This window comes from Podarcis liolepis, assembly GCF_965112155.1.
Source record: "Podarcis liolepis genome assembly, chromosome: 6".
Lineage (NCBI taxonomy): Eukaryota > Metazoa > Chordata > Lepidosauria > Squamata > Lacertidae > Podarcis > Podarcis liolepis.
Genome location: NC_139559.1, coordinates 28569694 through 28588223, shown reverse-complemented (window position 1 = coordinate 28588223; position 18530 = coordinate 28569694). Strand labels below are relative to the sequence as shown.

Here is an 18530-nt window from a genome sequence, read left to right as displayed (position 1 = left end):
TTCCTTTCTATTCCTAGTTCTATAATTTTGACACCTCATTAAATTAACTCTAAGCCAAAGAGAACATACTGGGTGAACACAACTGAGCATCTTACCTTTTGAAGTGCTGGATGCTGATGCTGGTCTGGAGGACCTCTTGCGCTGCCCATTCTCTACAGTCTCCTGCACTGCTGAAGATTCCTCTGTCCTTGAATTTCTTCTGCTCGGAGTTTTAGCCTTTTCGCAGCTCTCCTTCGGCTCATTTCTGATAAAAGTGATACAAGAGCTGTGTGTTAACATGCAATTCATGGTACAAGAAACACAGGAAGATAGCCTTGCAACATCAGCACTAAAGTTTCTTGCTTTGTATGCTTCGAGAAATATTAGTAGGTGACAATACAAGGAACCAAGAACAGAGCTACTTTTATAAATAAAAACATAGGTCCGGTCATTTGAACATATGGAACACAGTGCCAGGACTAGTGTCCAGAAACTACATTCTTCTTTAAAATGAAGGGATGTCAAGTATCATTATTTGGAAGCAAAATGCTCTTGCCACAGAAAAGCCAGGCAAGATGCATTTTGGTCTTTTGAGAAAGGAACCAAAGGGGGAACGTTCGGCCCTTAGTCCTAGATGTTTTGGTCCAGTCTAGGGGAAGACTCTATAGTTCAGTACATTTGACTGAAAGGTATAATTATGAGTGTTAGGCTATTTAACAGAATGGGTTCTATCTAGCTAAATTTTACTCGTAGACCTACTGAAATTAATGAACGTAAAAAAGGAATGCTTATTAACTTGAATGGATCTGCTCTGCGTAGGACTAACGTTGGATACAATTAGCACACCCTGGGAAGATGCATTCTTGCTTTCATAGGAGCCCTAACCTATGTCACTAACTGAAATAAATGCAGGATGCTAAATTAGGTTCACATGCAAGTCTTTGCAGGAATCAGCCACCAGTTTGCACTTTTCTTCTGTGTTAGGCAGATTTCTATAAGGCCAAGGAGAGAGAAATTACATAACACTTTAAAGTTATGTAATACACATTTCTACATAAACCAAGAACAGAAATTACTTCTCTTTTACTATCATTCCATAGTGAATTACTTACGTAACCAGGCCAGAAATAATTGCAGAATTTGATTCCAGTTCTGAAACAGATAAATGGAGGGGTTACTCTACTGCTGAAGCATATAGAAAAGAAAAGAAAATGGGTATCATTAAGAAATCTAACTGCTACTCTGAGAATAAGTGATAGGTATAATACTAGCAATATTTCATCATGACAAATCTAAGTAGACATTAGTAGCCTCATCATGTATCACATAAGTCTTGATCTAAGGAAATGGAGGTCACTTCAGACTTCAATGGGCCTGATATGCACAATTCACCGGATCATCTTTGCAACACTTCTGCCCCTACCAACTCCCATTCCCTGTCTAAGTAAGTGCTATAAACCAAGCAGAGATCAGATGAAGTGCAACCCTGTCAACTTTTAATCAAAGTGTAGTACAGTAAGCCTGCAACTTATGCAGGGGTTACGTTCCAGGGATCATACCTAAAGCCAAAATCATGTATAGTATAGTCAAAACCCATTGGGTTCAAGGGGAGGTGGGACTGCCAAAGTCATTTTTCCTGAAACCCCACTCCCTTCCTGATTTTTTTAATTTTTATTTTTGCCCCGCACTTAAAGCTGAATGTGCACTAGTTAAATGTGTGTTAAGCTGACTAGAATACATTTACCTACTTTTAAAGAAAAGAAAGCATGCTTTCAACTTGTAATGATTTATCACTGTTACATTTAGCTTTGAATTTTGAGTATAACTGTGATGTCCATATTGCTAGATGCTGCCAGTTTTATTATGGAGCTTGATCACTTGAGATGAGATCAGATAGTGTTCCCCAGATCATCCTCTGAAGAACAGAATGCCTATCGCTCCTCACCCCAAACAGCAGACATAACCAGCTTAATTCAGGTTTTTCTTTACCTTGTGATAAACTGCTTCTAATCTCATCCCCATAACTCCTAAATTTATTGTTCATTTTAAAATAATTTGTGCATAAACAATCCAAAACTAATACAGCTGCAAACTATTGCAGTACACTTCCTTTGCTCTGACCAGTGTCAAAACTGTGTCCATGTGATACATTATTTTTGAACTCTTCAGTGTAATACTGTGACTACATACAGTATTTCTTCCAATATAAATTAAAACTCCATCTTGCAGATAACATAAAATACAGGGAAGAGTTTTATGCACATATATATTTCCCTATAAACATATATGCTATTTAGTCTAAGGGAAAACATACCTGTTCTTTGAACACTACTTTCTGGTGTTGCAATTGGAGTCTGGGATAAAGAGGCTGAAACAAGATAGATAAGAAGCTACCAATGCACTTTTCAGTCTTAAGAAATACAAACAAGGAATACAAATATCTGGAAAAACAGACTGCTCTGTATCACACTGCAAGATATGAATGTCCCCAAAGTGGAAAACCCTATGCTAAGCAGAAAACTGAAGGTATATCATTGATAGCCCAATAAGTCAGAGACAAAAGTATCTGAAAACAATAAAACAACCCCCCCCAAAGCATTTAAGGCCTTCTTAGTATCTTGTTTAAGCAATGGCGGGAAAACTATTGTATAAACATGGATGCTATGGAATGCTATGGAATCTATGCACTGATTTCACTTTGATCCATTATTATAGTGTTTGGTTTATTTACAAAATTTAGTATAAAAGCAGACATTTCCAATATCCCCAGTATATATGGAACATTTGGATTAGCTTTTTTCTTATGTTACTTTGTTCATCAGAGGTATGTATTTTCAAATACTCATCACATTATTTTACTTGTTACAGAGGACAAATAAACCTGAGACAAGTGAGAAACCAGAGGAGTCAGAGGCATTATATAAAGATCTTTCCACTATGCTGCAGAAGCAATAAATTTGGAAGGCTCTCAGATTACACTCTAGAACAGAATTCATCATCAATAAGCTATTCAAATGCTATTGCACTGCTATCATTACTAACGCTCAATCTTTGATCAGAGGGATTTGCAATACTTTGACTAAAATGCTTTTTAAAGCAATGTTTAAATATTGTAGGTACTGTTACATTTAACTTGAGAAACAGAGCTTATTGTAAGAGATTCCTTCTTCCAATTGTTCCAGTTCTACTGTTCTAGGCCTCAACACAACACACTCACATGTCCACACACAACTCCCTCCTCATCACCATGACCCATCCTTAATTCATATTTGCAGAATTGGATTTTTGGCGACAGAGTGAATGGAATAACAGCCCAATATGTTTATGAGTACATACCCTTATTCTGTGACGATTCATGATGGTCTTCTGTTTTCTCTTCTTCTGGTCCAATCCTAACCTGCTCCGCAGGTAAACTGCAGGTGTTACCATTAGTGCTTGGAATTGTGGTTAGGATGTCAGAGATCACTGGAGTGGTTACAACTGAAAGAACGTTAGTGGAAGGAGTGCTACCTGGTAAGCTTAGAGATACAGAGGCAGAAACAGCGGCAGTAGTACTAGCACTTAAATGGCCAGTTCCGGAAGTGCTTTGTTTCAAAAGAGTGGGACCCGGAGAGGCCACCATATTGTCTTCTAGTTCTACTGGTAACTGCTCCATTTCCAGACTGTTGATGATTGAAATGTCTTGTCCTTGACCTTCCACTTCTCTTTCCACACCGTATTGATCATCCCCTTTGTCAACTGAGTCTGTGACTTTCTTGCATGCTTTTGTCAGCAAAAACTGACCAATTCTGTCCACCTTCCCTTTTCCCTTTGTAGATGAAACTGGACTTCGTCTGTTGACAGAAGATCCAGGGCTCTGATCACCAGATGGGGAGACCACAGCTCCAGGCTGTGAGATTGCTTCAGCATTAGAGTCAGATGTTGACGTCTGAGAACTTAACTCCTCTGGGTTGAAATCTTTGACTTGCTGAATGGAAGGATGCGGAGAAGTGCTTGAAGGAGCCATTAATGAGGGAGAAGGAAGCTGAATAGGAGATGGCAATGAATTAATAACCACTGGCCGACTTGTTGGTATACTTGAGATAGGAGTATTAGAAGACGAGCAAGGAGGAGCAGGCCCTGATGAGAATTTTATATTCTGGGACAAATGCAAAGGGCCAACAACTGCAACAGACTGTGGTATTAAACTAGAATTAGAAGTCATTGGGGTTGCAGGAATTGTACTTGGCTGGGATCCTTTCATAACCTGAATTATTGAGGATGAATTTATAAAAACTGGTGTAATGAACTGAGGCCGAGCATTGGACTGAACTGTGGTTTGTCCTTCGGAAGCAATAACTTTATTGCCAACACTAGGCATGGTGACGACAGCAGGCATTAATGTAGACTGTAGATGAGAGGGCAATGATGCAGGCGTGTTAGATGATGATGTAATAGGGTTGGAAGTTACAAATACTGTTATCTGATTGGGTGGGAGTGATGTAGAAATAGAAGCAGAGCTAACAGGCCTCTGTATTACTGGAGAAATATTCTGGGAAACACTTGAATTTATGTCACCCACATCTTGTTGCACTTGAGTTGAACAGGCTTCAGTATTTGCAGGTAAACTTAGGGAACAGACAGAGTCTTTACTAGAAGGAGGATCCTGTTGGGGAGGAGGAATGGCAGCAATCTTTTTGAATTCCTCTGTATAAGTCACTGGTGGAGGCACTTCAAGGCTAGGGAGACCAGGAGGTTTAATGGTAACATTAGGAGCCCCAGAATTGTCAAGAAGTTGACTTAAGGATGTTGGTGCCTCCCGCATAGCTGGAGAGATAAGATTCTTGCTTTCTTCCAGACTGGGAAGCTTGTTAGATTCTATGGGAGGGACCTCCCTCTTCTGTTGCTCTTCATGGACCAGTATTTTAATTTCTTGACTGGGAACGCCTTTCAGCTCAATGTTGCGCTGATCTTTGTTCACTGGGGCAACCTGCATATTCTGGCACACACTCTCTTGAGGGGCGCTAAAGCCATCTTTATTATCCTCAGGAATACCACTCATGACTGATACAGGGATTGCAGGATTCTGGGCAGCTATCATACCATTATTCTGAAAACTTCCAGGCGTAGGCATTTGCAAAGAGGCTGGTCCGACCATCATACTTCTTTGTAAATCTATGTTTTGCATGAGCCCTGGATTCTGCTGAGATGTCAAACCTAACTTGGTTGCTTTTGAGTTCTGCCTCCCAGGGCTTGGTGTTGTTTTCCTACTGGATCCAGGGCTGGACCTTCTGCTGTTACTTGGACTGGCTCGCTTTGCTCCACAAGCATTGGTTTGCTTTCCTGAATTAATAGCCATGGAGTCCAACTTATGTGCTTGTGGTGAAACAAAACTCGATTGGCTATTCATTGCAAGATTTGAGGGTGCTTGCCCAATAGCCTTCAAAGTGGTTGGATTAAGACCCTGCTGATCAAATCCTCTATTAAGATGGGGCCTGGGAGGCAAAGGAATATTAATCTGAGGAGGAAAGAGGCCTGCAATAGAAGCATTGAGCCTCTCTGGAGATAAACTTATTTCTGATGGCTCTGTGCTTGGTGGACGGTTATTGGGAGTCTGCGGATAGTATGGTCTTGGACTTGCCCTGTTTGGAGTTTTGGGTCTTGATGTTTGTGATGTGGTAGGAACATTCTGAAAATGATGCGGGTGAGGGCCAGCAAGAGAATTAGACTGCTGCTGAGGGCTTGTACCTTGAGGAGCTGACATTGGAGAAGGTCCAGGTTTTGGCCCTGCCATCATTAACTGGTTCTGTGAAACTACTAAGTGGGGTGCTATATTATTTTGAGGCCCAGATGCTAAAGGGACTTCAGGCCCATTTCCTTCTGAAACAGAAGGCACTGAAGAAACTTCTCCCAGTGGAGAGCTGGTTGGATTCTGTGCATTATCTGGGTAAACCATCTTTCGTGCACTGTTCACAAGAGGCTGGTTGTTTGGCATTGGGATCCTTTGCTTGTCAGGAGATGGAGGCACTGAACCAGGACCTTGAAGATTAACCATCACCGACATGTTGCCCCCCTGCTGCATTGACATTCTTTGTGAGTCTACATTCAGAGGGCCTCTAGGTTGATGGACACCTTGGGAAACAGGAAGCCTGACAGATTTAGGGTCTTGCTGCATCATGAGCATCATCATCATCTGTTGCTGCTGGGACTGTGTCTGTTGAGATGTGGGTGGCTGCTGCTGCTGCTGCTGTTGTCCATGCTGCAAAAGCTGAGGAGGTATTTGCTGAAGAGCTCTTTGTTCCATTGGCTGGGCTGTGTAGCCTATAGAGATAAATAGAAACATTCTTGTATCAAAAATCTGCAAGATGTCACTAAAACTGGCCTCTTTTGTATTGTCTAGTTATGGCAAATATGGAATGCAAGTTGTGATACCGGATAACAATGTAATGTTTGTTTTGTGGGGGGAAACAATAAAATAAGTTTGAAGTGGGTGAAGGTATGCTACATGGACCCGATTAACTAACATGTGATGCAGTCTCTGTCAGTGTACATACAAGTAGTAGGAATACCAAATTTAGGTTCAGTCTTAATAAGCAATGAATGAAGCACAGTAAACGATACTATTGTATATAAAAAGTAGATTAAAAATAATGAAAACATGTTCATCACCTGGTGGCCTGTTTGTGAAGTCCGAAAGCTTATGTCCAGTGTTATCCAAATTTATACCTTGCTCTCCTGGTAATGGTGGCTGATCTGACTCTTCAAGGCCTGCTGGGCGTGGTTCTGAAGCACTAAAGACAGAAATGCGTATGACTAATGCAGTTTGAGTTCTTTTTTTAAAAAAAGAAAAGAAAGCAAGCTGAAATTCATTACATTACACAACAGGGGAAGTATAGCACATTCGTGGCATTTCTCTTATACCATACTTTTGATATTATAGCCAGCTGTGTGTAACCAGGGGCGGACTTTGGCTGAATATTTATTTGGTGCCTTCCCCACTCTTTCCTTCCATTTTGTGCATGTTCTCAAGTGCACTACACATAGTGGGAACTCAAGTGCCGCCTCGCCTCAGTGCCCTGTGTAGAGGAGTCACCTGCAGCACCCTAAATATGTTGCTGGTGTAACATACAACCACCTCTGGACACAATTAGTATTAACAACCAAGGTCACTGCTTGTTTTGTTCATTAGTTTAAGGCAGAGTTGTTTTTCAGCCCTAGATCTCAAAATACTTATATCAGGTAAGAAGCAAAAAGGACTGTTTATCTATCTTGTAGCAACCTTTGCTCAGGATTCCCTTCAAGCCTCAACCATGTCTCCCGTTTTTAGGCCAAAGCACAAAAAATGTAATGCTGAATATGGCAAAAGCCTGCCTAAGTTTATTCAGAAGCAACTTCCAACATGTTCAATGGTGCTTACGCCCTGGTAAATGTGTTTAGGATTGCAGCCATAGTTGCTCAGGTGAAGCAGGGAGGCTGATACCCCTTCAAATTAGAATTACTGAAAGCTGGTTATCTTTAAGAACCTTCCATCATGAGACAAATGACAATGATAAAAATATTTGGTTATCAAATATGACTGAAGCAGACTCTGGACTAGAATCACCAAGTTTAGTGAGTCTTGAATCAGAAAATGGTCCATCTCGGCTAATATTGCCTATGAAGCCAGCAGCTGTCCAGTTTCAGGCAGAAATGTTTGGTGTTTTCCAGTTCTGCAACCCATGAGCATTTAAGATAGCTTTAAGCAATCCTTGGGTCCCTAGATGATGTTGGGACTACCATTCCGATCGTCTCTGCCCCTTGGAAACGCTGACTGGATTTGACAGGCATTTAGTTAAACATATGGGGACTCGAGGTTTAGATAAGGCTGCTTTTAAGAGATGTCAGATAAAGATAATAGACCTGGCACCTTGAAAAAACACAAGCTCTATCCACTGAGCTGTGGATCTTCCCTTTGAAGGCCCACTCACCACATATGAAGCTGTTATTTTTAGATTTGGGAGTGAAGTAACAATACACACAACAGAATGACTGTAAGGCAGCCATCTCCTGCCTTGTTCACTACAGCAATACAGTTTCCAACCCAGTGTGATACAGCCTGCATAGGACATGATTAGTTTTTCCCAATTAGACTTTAAAAGCCAGTGAGACAGAACCACTGATATAGCCTTTGATCCAGGGGAAGGGTGAGGCCTGAGAATTCCCCACCTCTCACCACCAAATTTCCTGTTCACTCTAATCACTGCCTATTTCTCTGCAAATAAAATAGCTGCTGTTGAGCCCTACCTCTCCACAAACTGATCACAAGCCCTTTGATGTGGCAACAGGGATGTTGACTCGCATGTCAATGTTACACGTTACAAGCTTTCTGTAAATTTCACTTTTAGCGCGTCTAATAAGAGAGGTAGCTCGTGTATCCCCAACTTTCTACATCCTTTGTATCTCTGCTTTAAAACTAGGAAATTGGATAAAGAAGTTACCCAGGGAAGTTACAGTTGAGAAGTCTTATCTCTATGGACAACTTCCCTCCTCATTTCATGCAAAATACAAAAAAAGTGGGGGGAAACCAGGAAATTTGTTATAGCAAGAAAAATGCTGAGCAGTTCTAGAGTAAACACAATTATTGAGAGTGGCATATACTCTATGTCTTTTATACTCCTGCAACCTTGGAAATCAGTGGTAGAGATTAGCACTGCAATCCCTGCTTGATACTAGCCCCAAAATTTCACATAAATGACTACCCCAAGGCATGTGGAGGGACTAAGAGGAAGTGATTTCAAAAGGAAAACCAGCTGAACCCCATTGAGAATGAACAGAGTTATCAGACAGGAAAATTGGCTTCCAGGAGGAGAAATCGAAATTAGATACAGAATTGCTAGAACCCAATACTAAGAATTTGTCAAGAATGTATAACTTGTTGCTGAAATGGAATACACAAGATGAAACTGTTAAATCAGCTATGATTAAATGGGCTCAAGATATTGGTCACAATATTATGTTTGCTGACTGGGAACAGTTGTGGACCACCGGTATAAAATTTACGGCATGTAATGCCTTAAGAGAGAATATTATGAAAATGATTTATAGGTGGTACATGACCCCAGTCAAGCTTGCAAAAATCTACCATTTGCCCAATAATAAATGTTGGAAATGTAATGAACTTGAAGGTACTTTCTACCACCTTTGGTGGACGTGCCCGAAGATTAAGGCTTTCTGGGAAATGATATATAATGAAATGAAAAAGGTACTTAAATGTACTTTTCCCAAGAAACCAGAGGCCTTTCTCTTGGGCATGGTCGGCCAATTGGTGTCAAAGAAAGATAGGACCTTTTTTATGTACGCCACTACAGCAGCAAGAGTTCTTATCGCAAAGTATTGGAAGACACAAGAACTACCCACTCTGGAAGAATGGCAGACGAAGGTGATAGACTACATGGGACTGGCTGAAATGACCGGCAGAATCCGAGACCAAGGAAAAGAGGCGGTGGAAGAAGATTGGAAGAAATTTAAAATTTATCTTAAGAAATGTTATAAAATTAATGAGTGCTAAAATGTCGAGGTTATAGGAAAAAGGGGATTACAGCTGCAAAAGATAAGTAATAGAGAAGAACAAGAGAAAATTGCATAATTTTAAGAGGGAGGATTTGCTGAAACAATTTTGGAAACAGGGATGCAGAAAGGGGAGGTATGGGGAAGTCGGTGAAGTAGGGTTAAGAAAAAAAAGGGTCTGAAACTATACTTGTGTGTTTACGTCTTTGTTTGTTTGTATTGTCTATGGTTTGTGTTTATATAAATGTTGTAAAAACCAATAAAAATCTTATAAAAAAAAGGGGGAAGGAACAGAGTTATCAAGCACTCTGTGACATCCAAACACAATTGCATAGAAATCTGCCCCATTTCCATATTCACCACAGATTCTTCCAGAGTGCCACTATTTTCAATCACATACTGACTGGGAAATTTAGGTTGCACAATTAAAGTGGATATGGAGTTCTGCACAACAAACCTGCTTTCTCACCCCCAAAACTGAACTTTCTGCAATAAGGAAAGTGATGGGAAAATGCCCTGGGAATTGCGCGATAACATTTGCTGGATATAACAGTATCTAACCTCCCTACCTGGGCTGGCCCAGGATGTTTTGCTCCTTGAGGCAAAACTGAATTTGCCCCCTGGCTCTTCCTCCTCCTCTGCCACCCCCTACGCTGAATGCAGTGGGGGAGTAAAAGGAGGCTGGAGAGGAATAGGTGGTGGCACACTGCAGTGGCACGCTCCTTGGAGGTCAGAACTGCTGCCTGAGGCAACTGCTTCACCTCATCTCATGGGTGGGTCGACCCTGCTCCCTGCAAACAAATCAGAATGAATGCTCAGTAGACAATTCTGAAACATGGGATAATCCAGGGCTAGCAAATGCAGTGACCACTAGATGCTGTGGGCTAAAACACCTATCAGCCTTAGCCAATTGTTGCAGTCCAAAATGAGTACCATGTAGGCTATCCATGCATTAATAAATGTAACAGAAATGTACTGCCAGTTCTACATGAATTTATTGGATATAGTATCTTCCAAGTTTAAACCTGAACAAAATAAAGTATTTGTCTCAAAGGAAGGTTCCAGGAGACTAACCATATTAGTCTGCTGTAGCAGAGATTATAAACAGCCTTACTACACCAAAAGAGAGGCTCTTATATTGCACCACCACAGTATTTTATAAGCTGTTGGGAGCAAGTGTTTCTTCATCATGCCTCTGATGAAGTAATACTCTCGCTTGCGAAAACTCCTGCTGCAATCTATTAGTTTTTTAAAATGCTTATTCATGTATCATTTCCAGAAGCAAACAAAGCACAATACAAACATGAGATGTTTTAAGGTGTTGTTAGATTTAAAAGCAAGCAATGGGTGCCAATCTCTCAGCACAAGAGACTTGCACTTGTGCAACAGGACTTTTTTGCTCTCCTGCCTCTCGCACTTGGCACCACACTCCCCCAATATTTATTTGAGGATTGAGAGACCTTCCAGAACACATGGGAATGCAGAGCCATGGGGAAGCAGACATGCTGTCATGTGAGTGATGTTAGATGTGACCCAATGGATATTTTGTTTTGTCTTCCCCAAATTCCCTGCCCTAACATTAACTGCAATGCTCACCTGTCCAAATTCCACATGGCTGTCAAGCATGTGCCCTCTGAAAACTGAATCTCAGTACTCTTTGCAACTTTGCATCACACTGGGGCTGGCATTCACTCACGTTTATGCAGAGTTTGAAATTAATACACCTAATTTAGTCATGGTTTAGTTTCAATGAGTCAACTCTGAATGAAAAAATATTTGAGTATTACCCCATATCTTTAAGGCTACTGTGCTGGACAACGTTCCTTGCTTTTTCACATTTAATCTGCCCTAATCCCTATGGGTTGTGTCTAACAATGCTCAAGAAAAAATTTTGCTCACACAATGGGACTTCTCCTTCCTCTCCCCACATGCACATCCTAAATCTGCTCCACAGGGTCCCCTAACCCACTGAATCAGATTTTGAGGGTGTGCAAGGGGCTGAAGGAAGGAAAGCAAGGGGAAGTTCTGTTGCACACATGGAAGTCTGTTTCATGAATGGCTATAACCCTATACCTTTAATGAACTCTAGGGTTTTTGCCCATGGATTTCTATACTGTCAGTGTCCTAAAATCACACACTTGCAAAAATACACTTAAGTAACTTATTTGTGGTTAAAACTGGACATCAAACCTGCTCTACTGTTCTATCTCTTACCATCTCAGTAATACATAAATGCATTCTCCTTTCATTATTAGTGGGCTATACATCGGACATTTTTGGTCATGGCTTAGGATTTGTTTAAAAAACGAAAGAAGACATGCCTAATCAGTACATAGCCATGTGATCTTACTGAAACTTAACCTTGCTGGGTTTGAGGTTGCTTTAAAAAACAAAAGTGGCAGAAAGCCCTTTGATTATATGGATTGGCAAAAGGACAGGGATAGAAAAGGTCTAGAAGACAGGGTATGTCCATAATTTTCTTTTCCGAAGTCAGGAGGGAGGAAGAGTTAGTAAAAAGTTAGTGCCTCCACAAAACTCTTTGGCTAACATTTTTTTTGCTGAAGAAATCCTAAGCAGGGTGAAAAGGGAGAAGGGTGCAGAATTAGATAGAAGTGGGTGTGCTGTATTTGCTAGTAAAATTAGTTTCTTCACATGCACACCATCCTATATCAACTGTCATCATACACTGAAACATACTGGTTGAGATATTCTCTCTCTTACTCTTTCACTTTCCTCTAGTGATTTTTTCTCCCACTTCTGCCATACTCACCAAACAGAAAGTTGGCCAGCGGGGTGGGGATGGGGCACTTTCACTTTTACCTTTACCTATGTATATATCTGCACCATGTTTCCCGTAGTAGAAATCGCAGCCAGGTTTCTGACCAAATGGAAAAGTTTTGTTCTGGTAGTTTTCCACCACAATCTAAAACACACTATTGACTTCTTAGGAAACATTAAACAAATAAAATAAAAAAGGGATCATATGCTTCAAAATAGGTTTTTTAACTTTAAAACTAATTTAATCTCAATTCTGTGTATGGTAAGAACTCCAGTGAGTGTGCTATCTTCTGTTCAGGTATATTTAAGTGTGGAAAGTACTAGGAACTGGAAATTGTCAGCAGCTTTATACAAATGCTCTGGCTTTCACCTGTATCCACACAATCTCTTTTTCTGCCACCACCAAAATCATTGCCAATGAATGCCAGGGGTTTTTTGGGGGGGAGGGGATCAAATTAAATTCAGAACAAAGTGTGAAAATTTAACTTTATTCAAGTTTATGACCTCTTCTTTCGTTGCTCAGATCTTGTTGGGGTCACTCTCCGATTCTGTTGTCTCCCTCTCAGCCATTGTTCCCAGAAGCAGTAGAACCAATTCTGGACTGAAACCCATTAGGAGAGTAGGTGTAAGTTGCATGGCTGGCAGTAGAGGCTGTGTGTGCCTATATAAACGTGTGGTTTATATAGGAATGTGGAGCAACTTGCTTGCTTATTTTTTTCAGTAATGTTTTACTTCGCTTCAAGTGTGAGTGTTATATTTACTTATCTTATAGTATTTCATCTGAAGCAGGTACAGTGGTGGTGGGAGAAATTTCGTTCCCCAAACAGCTATATTTTTTTGCCACTAATAGTCACTGTGCTACCCTCTCCAAAATCCACAATACATGAAGGCTCCTTTTAGGGGAAGAACAGGATATATATTTAATAAACAAACAAACTTATCTTAAAATCTCAAAGAGACCTCTGACTGTTTTCTCATTCTGATTATGCTTATGTTGGAAGGGCAACATACAACCTCTGAGATAATTGTTCAAATGTTGTCAAACTTGCTTATTTCAGGGAAACATTTGTGCATCTACAAAAGCAAACCTATCCAGTAAGCTTCAGCAAGCAATCTCATCTACTGTTGCCATTACCAGTTTGCAAAGAGAGGCACAAAGCACTACAGCTGTTAACACCCACAAATATATGCTCTAATGCTCTCATGATATATCGAAAATTCCAGTGTACCAGTGAAATAAGAAAGCAGAATTAGGAGACCCAGAATGTTAACAATCAGTTATAAGGGGATGGGTTTCTTGGTTTAATGCATATTAATCAATAAATGAACTGCACAGAAGTCTCAACTGGAAGGAGAAATCACTCTGGAAGTTTCTTACTCCATCAACTGTACTTTACCTCCAACAACATCATATCTCTGATGCCTGCCACAGATTATTGCTCTTTATCAAGTTATTTTAATAATCTCAATTACTTGTACCAGATTTTCCTTTTGTCTCAGAATCTACAAACTGCTAATCAATTCCCTCCAGATAACTGTTTTGCTATGTTCTGCTTCAAACAAGTTTCCTAAAGAAGTGAAAAAGCTTGATAAGCTACTTTTGTATTTCCACCCAGAGAGAAAGAACTTACATGACTGTTACATATATGCTACGCTAATTTCATTAGCACAGTGTATTAGCAATTAGCAACAGGATATTAAAAGTACACAATTTCCGTATTGTTTACTATAAGCTTGATCCAGTACTTTCACATTGGCACTCACCTACGCTAGACTGCTACATGAAATAGGAGGCCTGTGCATACCTTTCATATCTTTAGTGACTAAAACACCTGCTTTTGCAGCTCATCTGCGATTGGGGTTTTTCTTGAGTGCAGTGATACCCATAAAATACTGAGATTGGCCTGTGGACTGAAGGTTCCTCACCCCTGCCTTAAGTCTATTCTTCTGCTGTGCTCCTATTCAGTCAAGGAACATGAGCTGCAAGTTTGCATTCTGTGATTAAGCAGAAGGGACGGATAGGGGATATGGGAAATGCATACAGAGGTCTCTGAGTGATATCTTAACATAGCTATGTAAGAAGAAGTGCAACTTACATTGTTCTTGTGATGTCATTCTTGAGAAAGCAATAGAATGATTCCTTCCTGTGCTATAAGGTTTAGAAAAGCCTACAGCCATCCAAACCATACTATACAATACAAGCCTCTAAGTTTAACACATCACTGACTTTAGACTCTCTTTTCAAAAGCTACAGAGAATAAATGTCAGGAACATCATTAGTTGCATAAGGAAACTTTACAAAATCAAGCTCTTTGCACAACAAAGACAGCTCTCCCCTCCATGTTCTTCAGCTTATTCCCTTTCCTGAACCCCAACTAAACACAATCTACACTAGAGGCTAACTTGAAAAATATTTGTAATCTATTTGGAAGTTTAAGTTGTACTGACATCACATAGCTGGGGACCCATCTTGGTCAAGTACCTAATTTCTCATTGTTTGCCCCACAGTTTGCATAGTAAGAGCAATAACACTAGTGTATCTTACAAGTGCACCAAGGTTTAGCAATACACAAAGCACTTCAAACACTGGAAGTTGCTAAGTGTTAGGGTGTTTTAGAAGGAGTCTGAAGGCAACAGAAGTTTGTAAAAGCCACAGTCAACTTAAAAGTCAGACAGCAGACAACAGTGTTATGATCACATGAATGGCTGTATTCATTGCCTATATTGCAACAGACTAAGCTAACCTACCCCAACCAAATCCCTTTCAACTGTTTTGGCTTACAGACTATGCCGGCTTGGACTAATGGCAGCTGTAATCCAATACAGTTGTAGAGTACAAAGTTGGGAAGGCTTGACTGTTTTGACTATGGTCAAAATCTCAGAGGTCCATGTGGCCTTGTGGACTTAAAAGATACATTTAAAGATCGATGCTGTGCATTTCTCTGCCACCCATGAAAAAGCCACGTGACCATCACCCATTTATAAAAACAGGCAACCTTGCTGTTTTTTCAAGTCATAACAACAGAATTCAGAAAATAGTATCTTTTCTTATAATTGTGTCTTTTCCTATTAATATGTTATAATGAAAAGCCATACACTGCAATCTATTATTATATTCTGAAAATCTAAATGTATGTTCTCAATTTTTAATGACTGATACTTTCTATCACAACATTTTTCATTACATGTAATAAGGTAGAAAAGTGAACTATGGAACTGTGGCCTACTAAACACTGCACGCAGGAAATCATGTGACTAGGGCATCCACAGATACAGAGGAAAAATGCTGTTGAAATTAGGAAATTTGTGAAAATCCTGACTCACAAATTCACTCCTTTGTGCAGAGGCAGGTAGCACAATCCTGAGACCCACTTAAATGCCCTATGGCCTACTGTAAGTAGAATATTTCCGGGGCAGCTACCATACAATTCAACACATTGTATGGAATGAGCATTTTGTTGTAGGAATTACTCTAATACTGGAATACTGTCTCCACTGAACAAATCCACTCATGAACATGTTAGTGTTATGTAACCAATTGTGAAAATGAGGTTTCATTATTTGTGTTACAGTCTAGACACTTTGTTTTTATATAGTTCTACCTATTGTAGTAACAGGACAACGGTCATTTCTCCCATCAATGACCCAGCAAGTGTCATCAAGTGGTAGGCAAGGCTCAAGGCCTCCTTCCCATTAGCACTGTGGCTTTCATGTGGCCTGGTCAGGCAATTTTTTTCCAGGTCAAATAGACAAGGAAATAGTATACTATTTATCAATACAAGCATATTTTCTGGCCTGCAAAAATGGTGTGAAACACCATGGTAAGTGACGGGGAAAGGAGAGCTGGTATGTGCACTTAAGGAGAGAGGAGTGGGAGCAAAGTTAAGAGAGAGTACTAGCTGGCTGTGATCCAATTGTGTCTGGGGCATTTTGGCAGCAATGTCCATAGGCACAGCCCCATACAAAAACTCCTCTTCCTATAGCCAGCCCTGATTTCTCATCATTCTGTAGACTGCACTGAAAGCCTCAGCAGTGACAAGCACACTATGTAGTAGCATGTCTGAAAGTGTTCTTCAATCATTTATTGTGGCTATAATTCAACTAAAAACCTGTCACTGAGGTTTCTTTCTGGTGCTGCTTTTCTGAGTTACTTCTACATCAGCCCTATTTTTTTTAAAAAAGAGTTTTCACCTGAAGAGTGACAACACTCGGGGTTCTAACTTAACAACTAACACAAACACAGAATGAATTGTTGGTAAAGTTACTTCTTTAATTATCTTCTCTTTATTTCTGCATGGGATGGAGGTGTAAATTGCAAAACTGGCATTGCTTTGTGAATTAAAAATATTTACTTAAAAGAACTGCTAGCAAATGCAAACCTTATGTTCAACTGAAATAGAAACAAACTTGGTTCGGTTGTGTAGGAAACAAAAATGTTAAACCTACTTAATTTGTTCTACTTGCTGATTATTTTTCTTCTTCCTTGGAGGTTTCTTCTTCTTGGGTTTATTGGCATTTTGATTGTTCGGTTTGCTGTTCACACCAAAATGTCCTGCAGATATATCACTTTGCAGCAAGTTTACCAACAAAGGGCTTGTTATTGTGACATCCTTGTTGACAGGAAAACCTGGGTTTTGTCCACAGGAAATCTGATTCCCATTTTGAGCTCCACTAAAAGGAGTACTAAAAGGCATCCCATGCCCAGCAAAATGGCTCCCTGGTGTATTGTTGTTTCCCTGCATCCCTTGCAAGTGGGGAGGCACCATGCTTCCTTGTTGCATAGAAACATCAGGTAGCATTTGTGTCAAGTTCACATCACTGTTTGTAGTAGTGGTGGTATCACCCAGTTGCTGAGACATGTGAGGGTTAGTTCCTGTGGGTCTCAGAACTTGTCCTTGAATCCCCATAACCTGAGAAGGATTGCTGTTCACAGGGCCTTGCTGGGCCATCATCTGTCCTGTGAATTGCACCATGTTTCCCTGCATATTGGGGGTTGGTCCTCTCATTATTTGAGCTGGCCCCGTCATAACATTGGACTGGCTTTGAGCACCGAATGGCTGCTTATTTCCTTGCATCTGATTGGTCATCATCTGCTCCATCATTGAATTTTGCTGCAGCAACACCTGGCCTTGCGGTCCCATCATCTGATTATGTGCAGCCATCATCTGTTGGCCTTGCTGGGGAATCATCTGCTTGGGTGGTGTCATCCTTTGTTGTGATGGACCAAGATTTTGGTTCTGAGATGCGACCATCATCTGGCCCTGTGGCATGAGCTGAGCTCGAGAAAGTATCATCTGGTTTTGAGGATTTAGAGATCCCTGAGGCTGAATGTTCACCATCTGTCCTTGGGAGGACACTATTTGTTGGTGCATCCCCATTAGCTGAGATTGTGGTCCTTGTGGAGGCTGTCCCTGCATGTTGCCCATATTAACTTGTGGAACTCCACTGGTACCTGTCTGCTGGTTGCTCATATTTCCATGAAGACCCATTAAGTTGGTCTGCATCATATTTGATGGGCCATGTTGAACTTGCATCTGATTCTGAGGAGGACCATTTCCTTGACCACCTTAAAAATTTTAATAGTTCAGGTTAGACAATTGTAAACTGAATTGGTATAAGAGCATGTAAATTAATAAACTAGTCCAGAAAATTTTCTCTGTGTTTAACATTTACAATACTGTACTATCAAAATTCCAATATTTGAAACATGGTCTGAAAGTATTTGTGAATGTTGGAAATCCTAAGAATTATTCTCTGACAGCATTTCTGCCAATCATACATGATCAGAACATGCAAAAGAAAGAGGTAACAGATCAGTGGTGGACTAGGACAGGGGGGCAAAGCAAATAGAAGTTAACAGCATAATATATTATTCAACAGAGTCATATTTAGAATCTTTTACTGAAAGGCAAATAGGGTTTCTTAATGTTTCTAGGGCATTGTCTATGAACAAAAATCTTTTCTACAAAAGGGTGAAAGGTTCTAATTGGTCTTCCCAGTGTTTCTCTCTCTAAACCCAAGGCCTCTATTGCACCTACTTTACCTAAGACAGCTGTTTACTGTCTCCACAACAGCAAATAGAAGGAGGTAATTTTTCAAAATGGCACTAAATTCATTGCACTATCCTTTCAGATAAACTTAACTTTTGATGTTGACAGTTCTGTGTCATTTAACACAGCAGTCACGTTTCTACACATACAAAAATTACTACTATTGAAAATACAACATCATTTGCCAAGTAATGTGGA

At 40.3% G+C, this 18530-nt stretch overlaps 2 protein-coding genes across 15 annotated transcripts in view; both read right to left on the bottom strand.

Moving 5' to 3' along the window:
• The window catches only part of LOC310709079 (tigger transposable element-derived protein 1-like), an 877074-nt gene that overhangs the window by 25773 nt on the left and 832771 nt on the right, over positions 1-18530 (bottom strand). The window lies entirely within an intron of this gene.
• NCOA6 (nuclear receptor coactivator 6) overlaps positions 1-18530 on the bottom strand; it is a 38884-nt gene that overhangs the window by 1147 nt on the left and 19207 nt on the right. For all 14 annotated transcript variants that reach the window (XM_083507846.1, XM_083507859.1, XM_083507855.1 and 11 more), the window contains 6 exons: positions 16729-17848; positions 6628-6749; positions 3316-6279; positions 2294-2347; positions 1092-1131; positions 96-244 (listed from right to left, as the gene is read on the bottom strand). In XM_083507846.1, the coding sequence (XP_083363972.1) occupies positions 96-244; positions 1092-1131; positions 2294-2347; positions 3316-6279; positions 6628-6749; positions 16729-17848 (4449 nt within the window). The remainder of the gene's footprint in view (positions 1-95; positions 245-1091; positions 1132-2293; positions 2348-3315; positions 6280-6627; positions 6750-16728; positions 17849-18530) is intronic.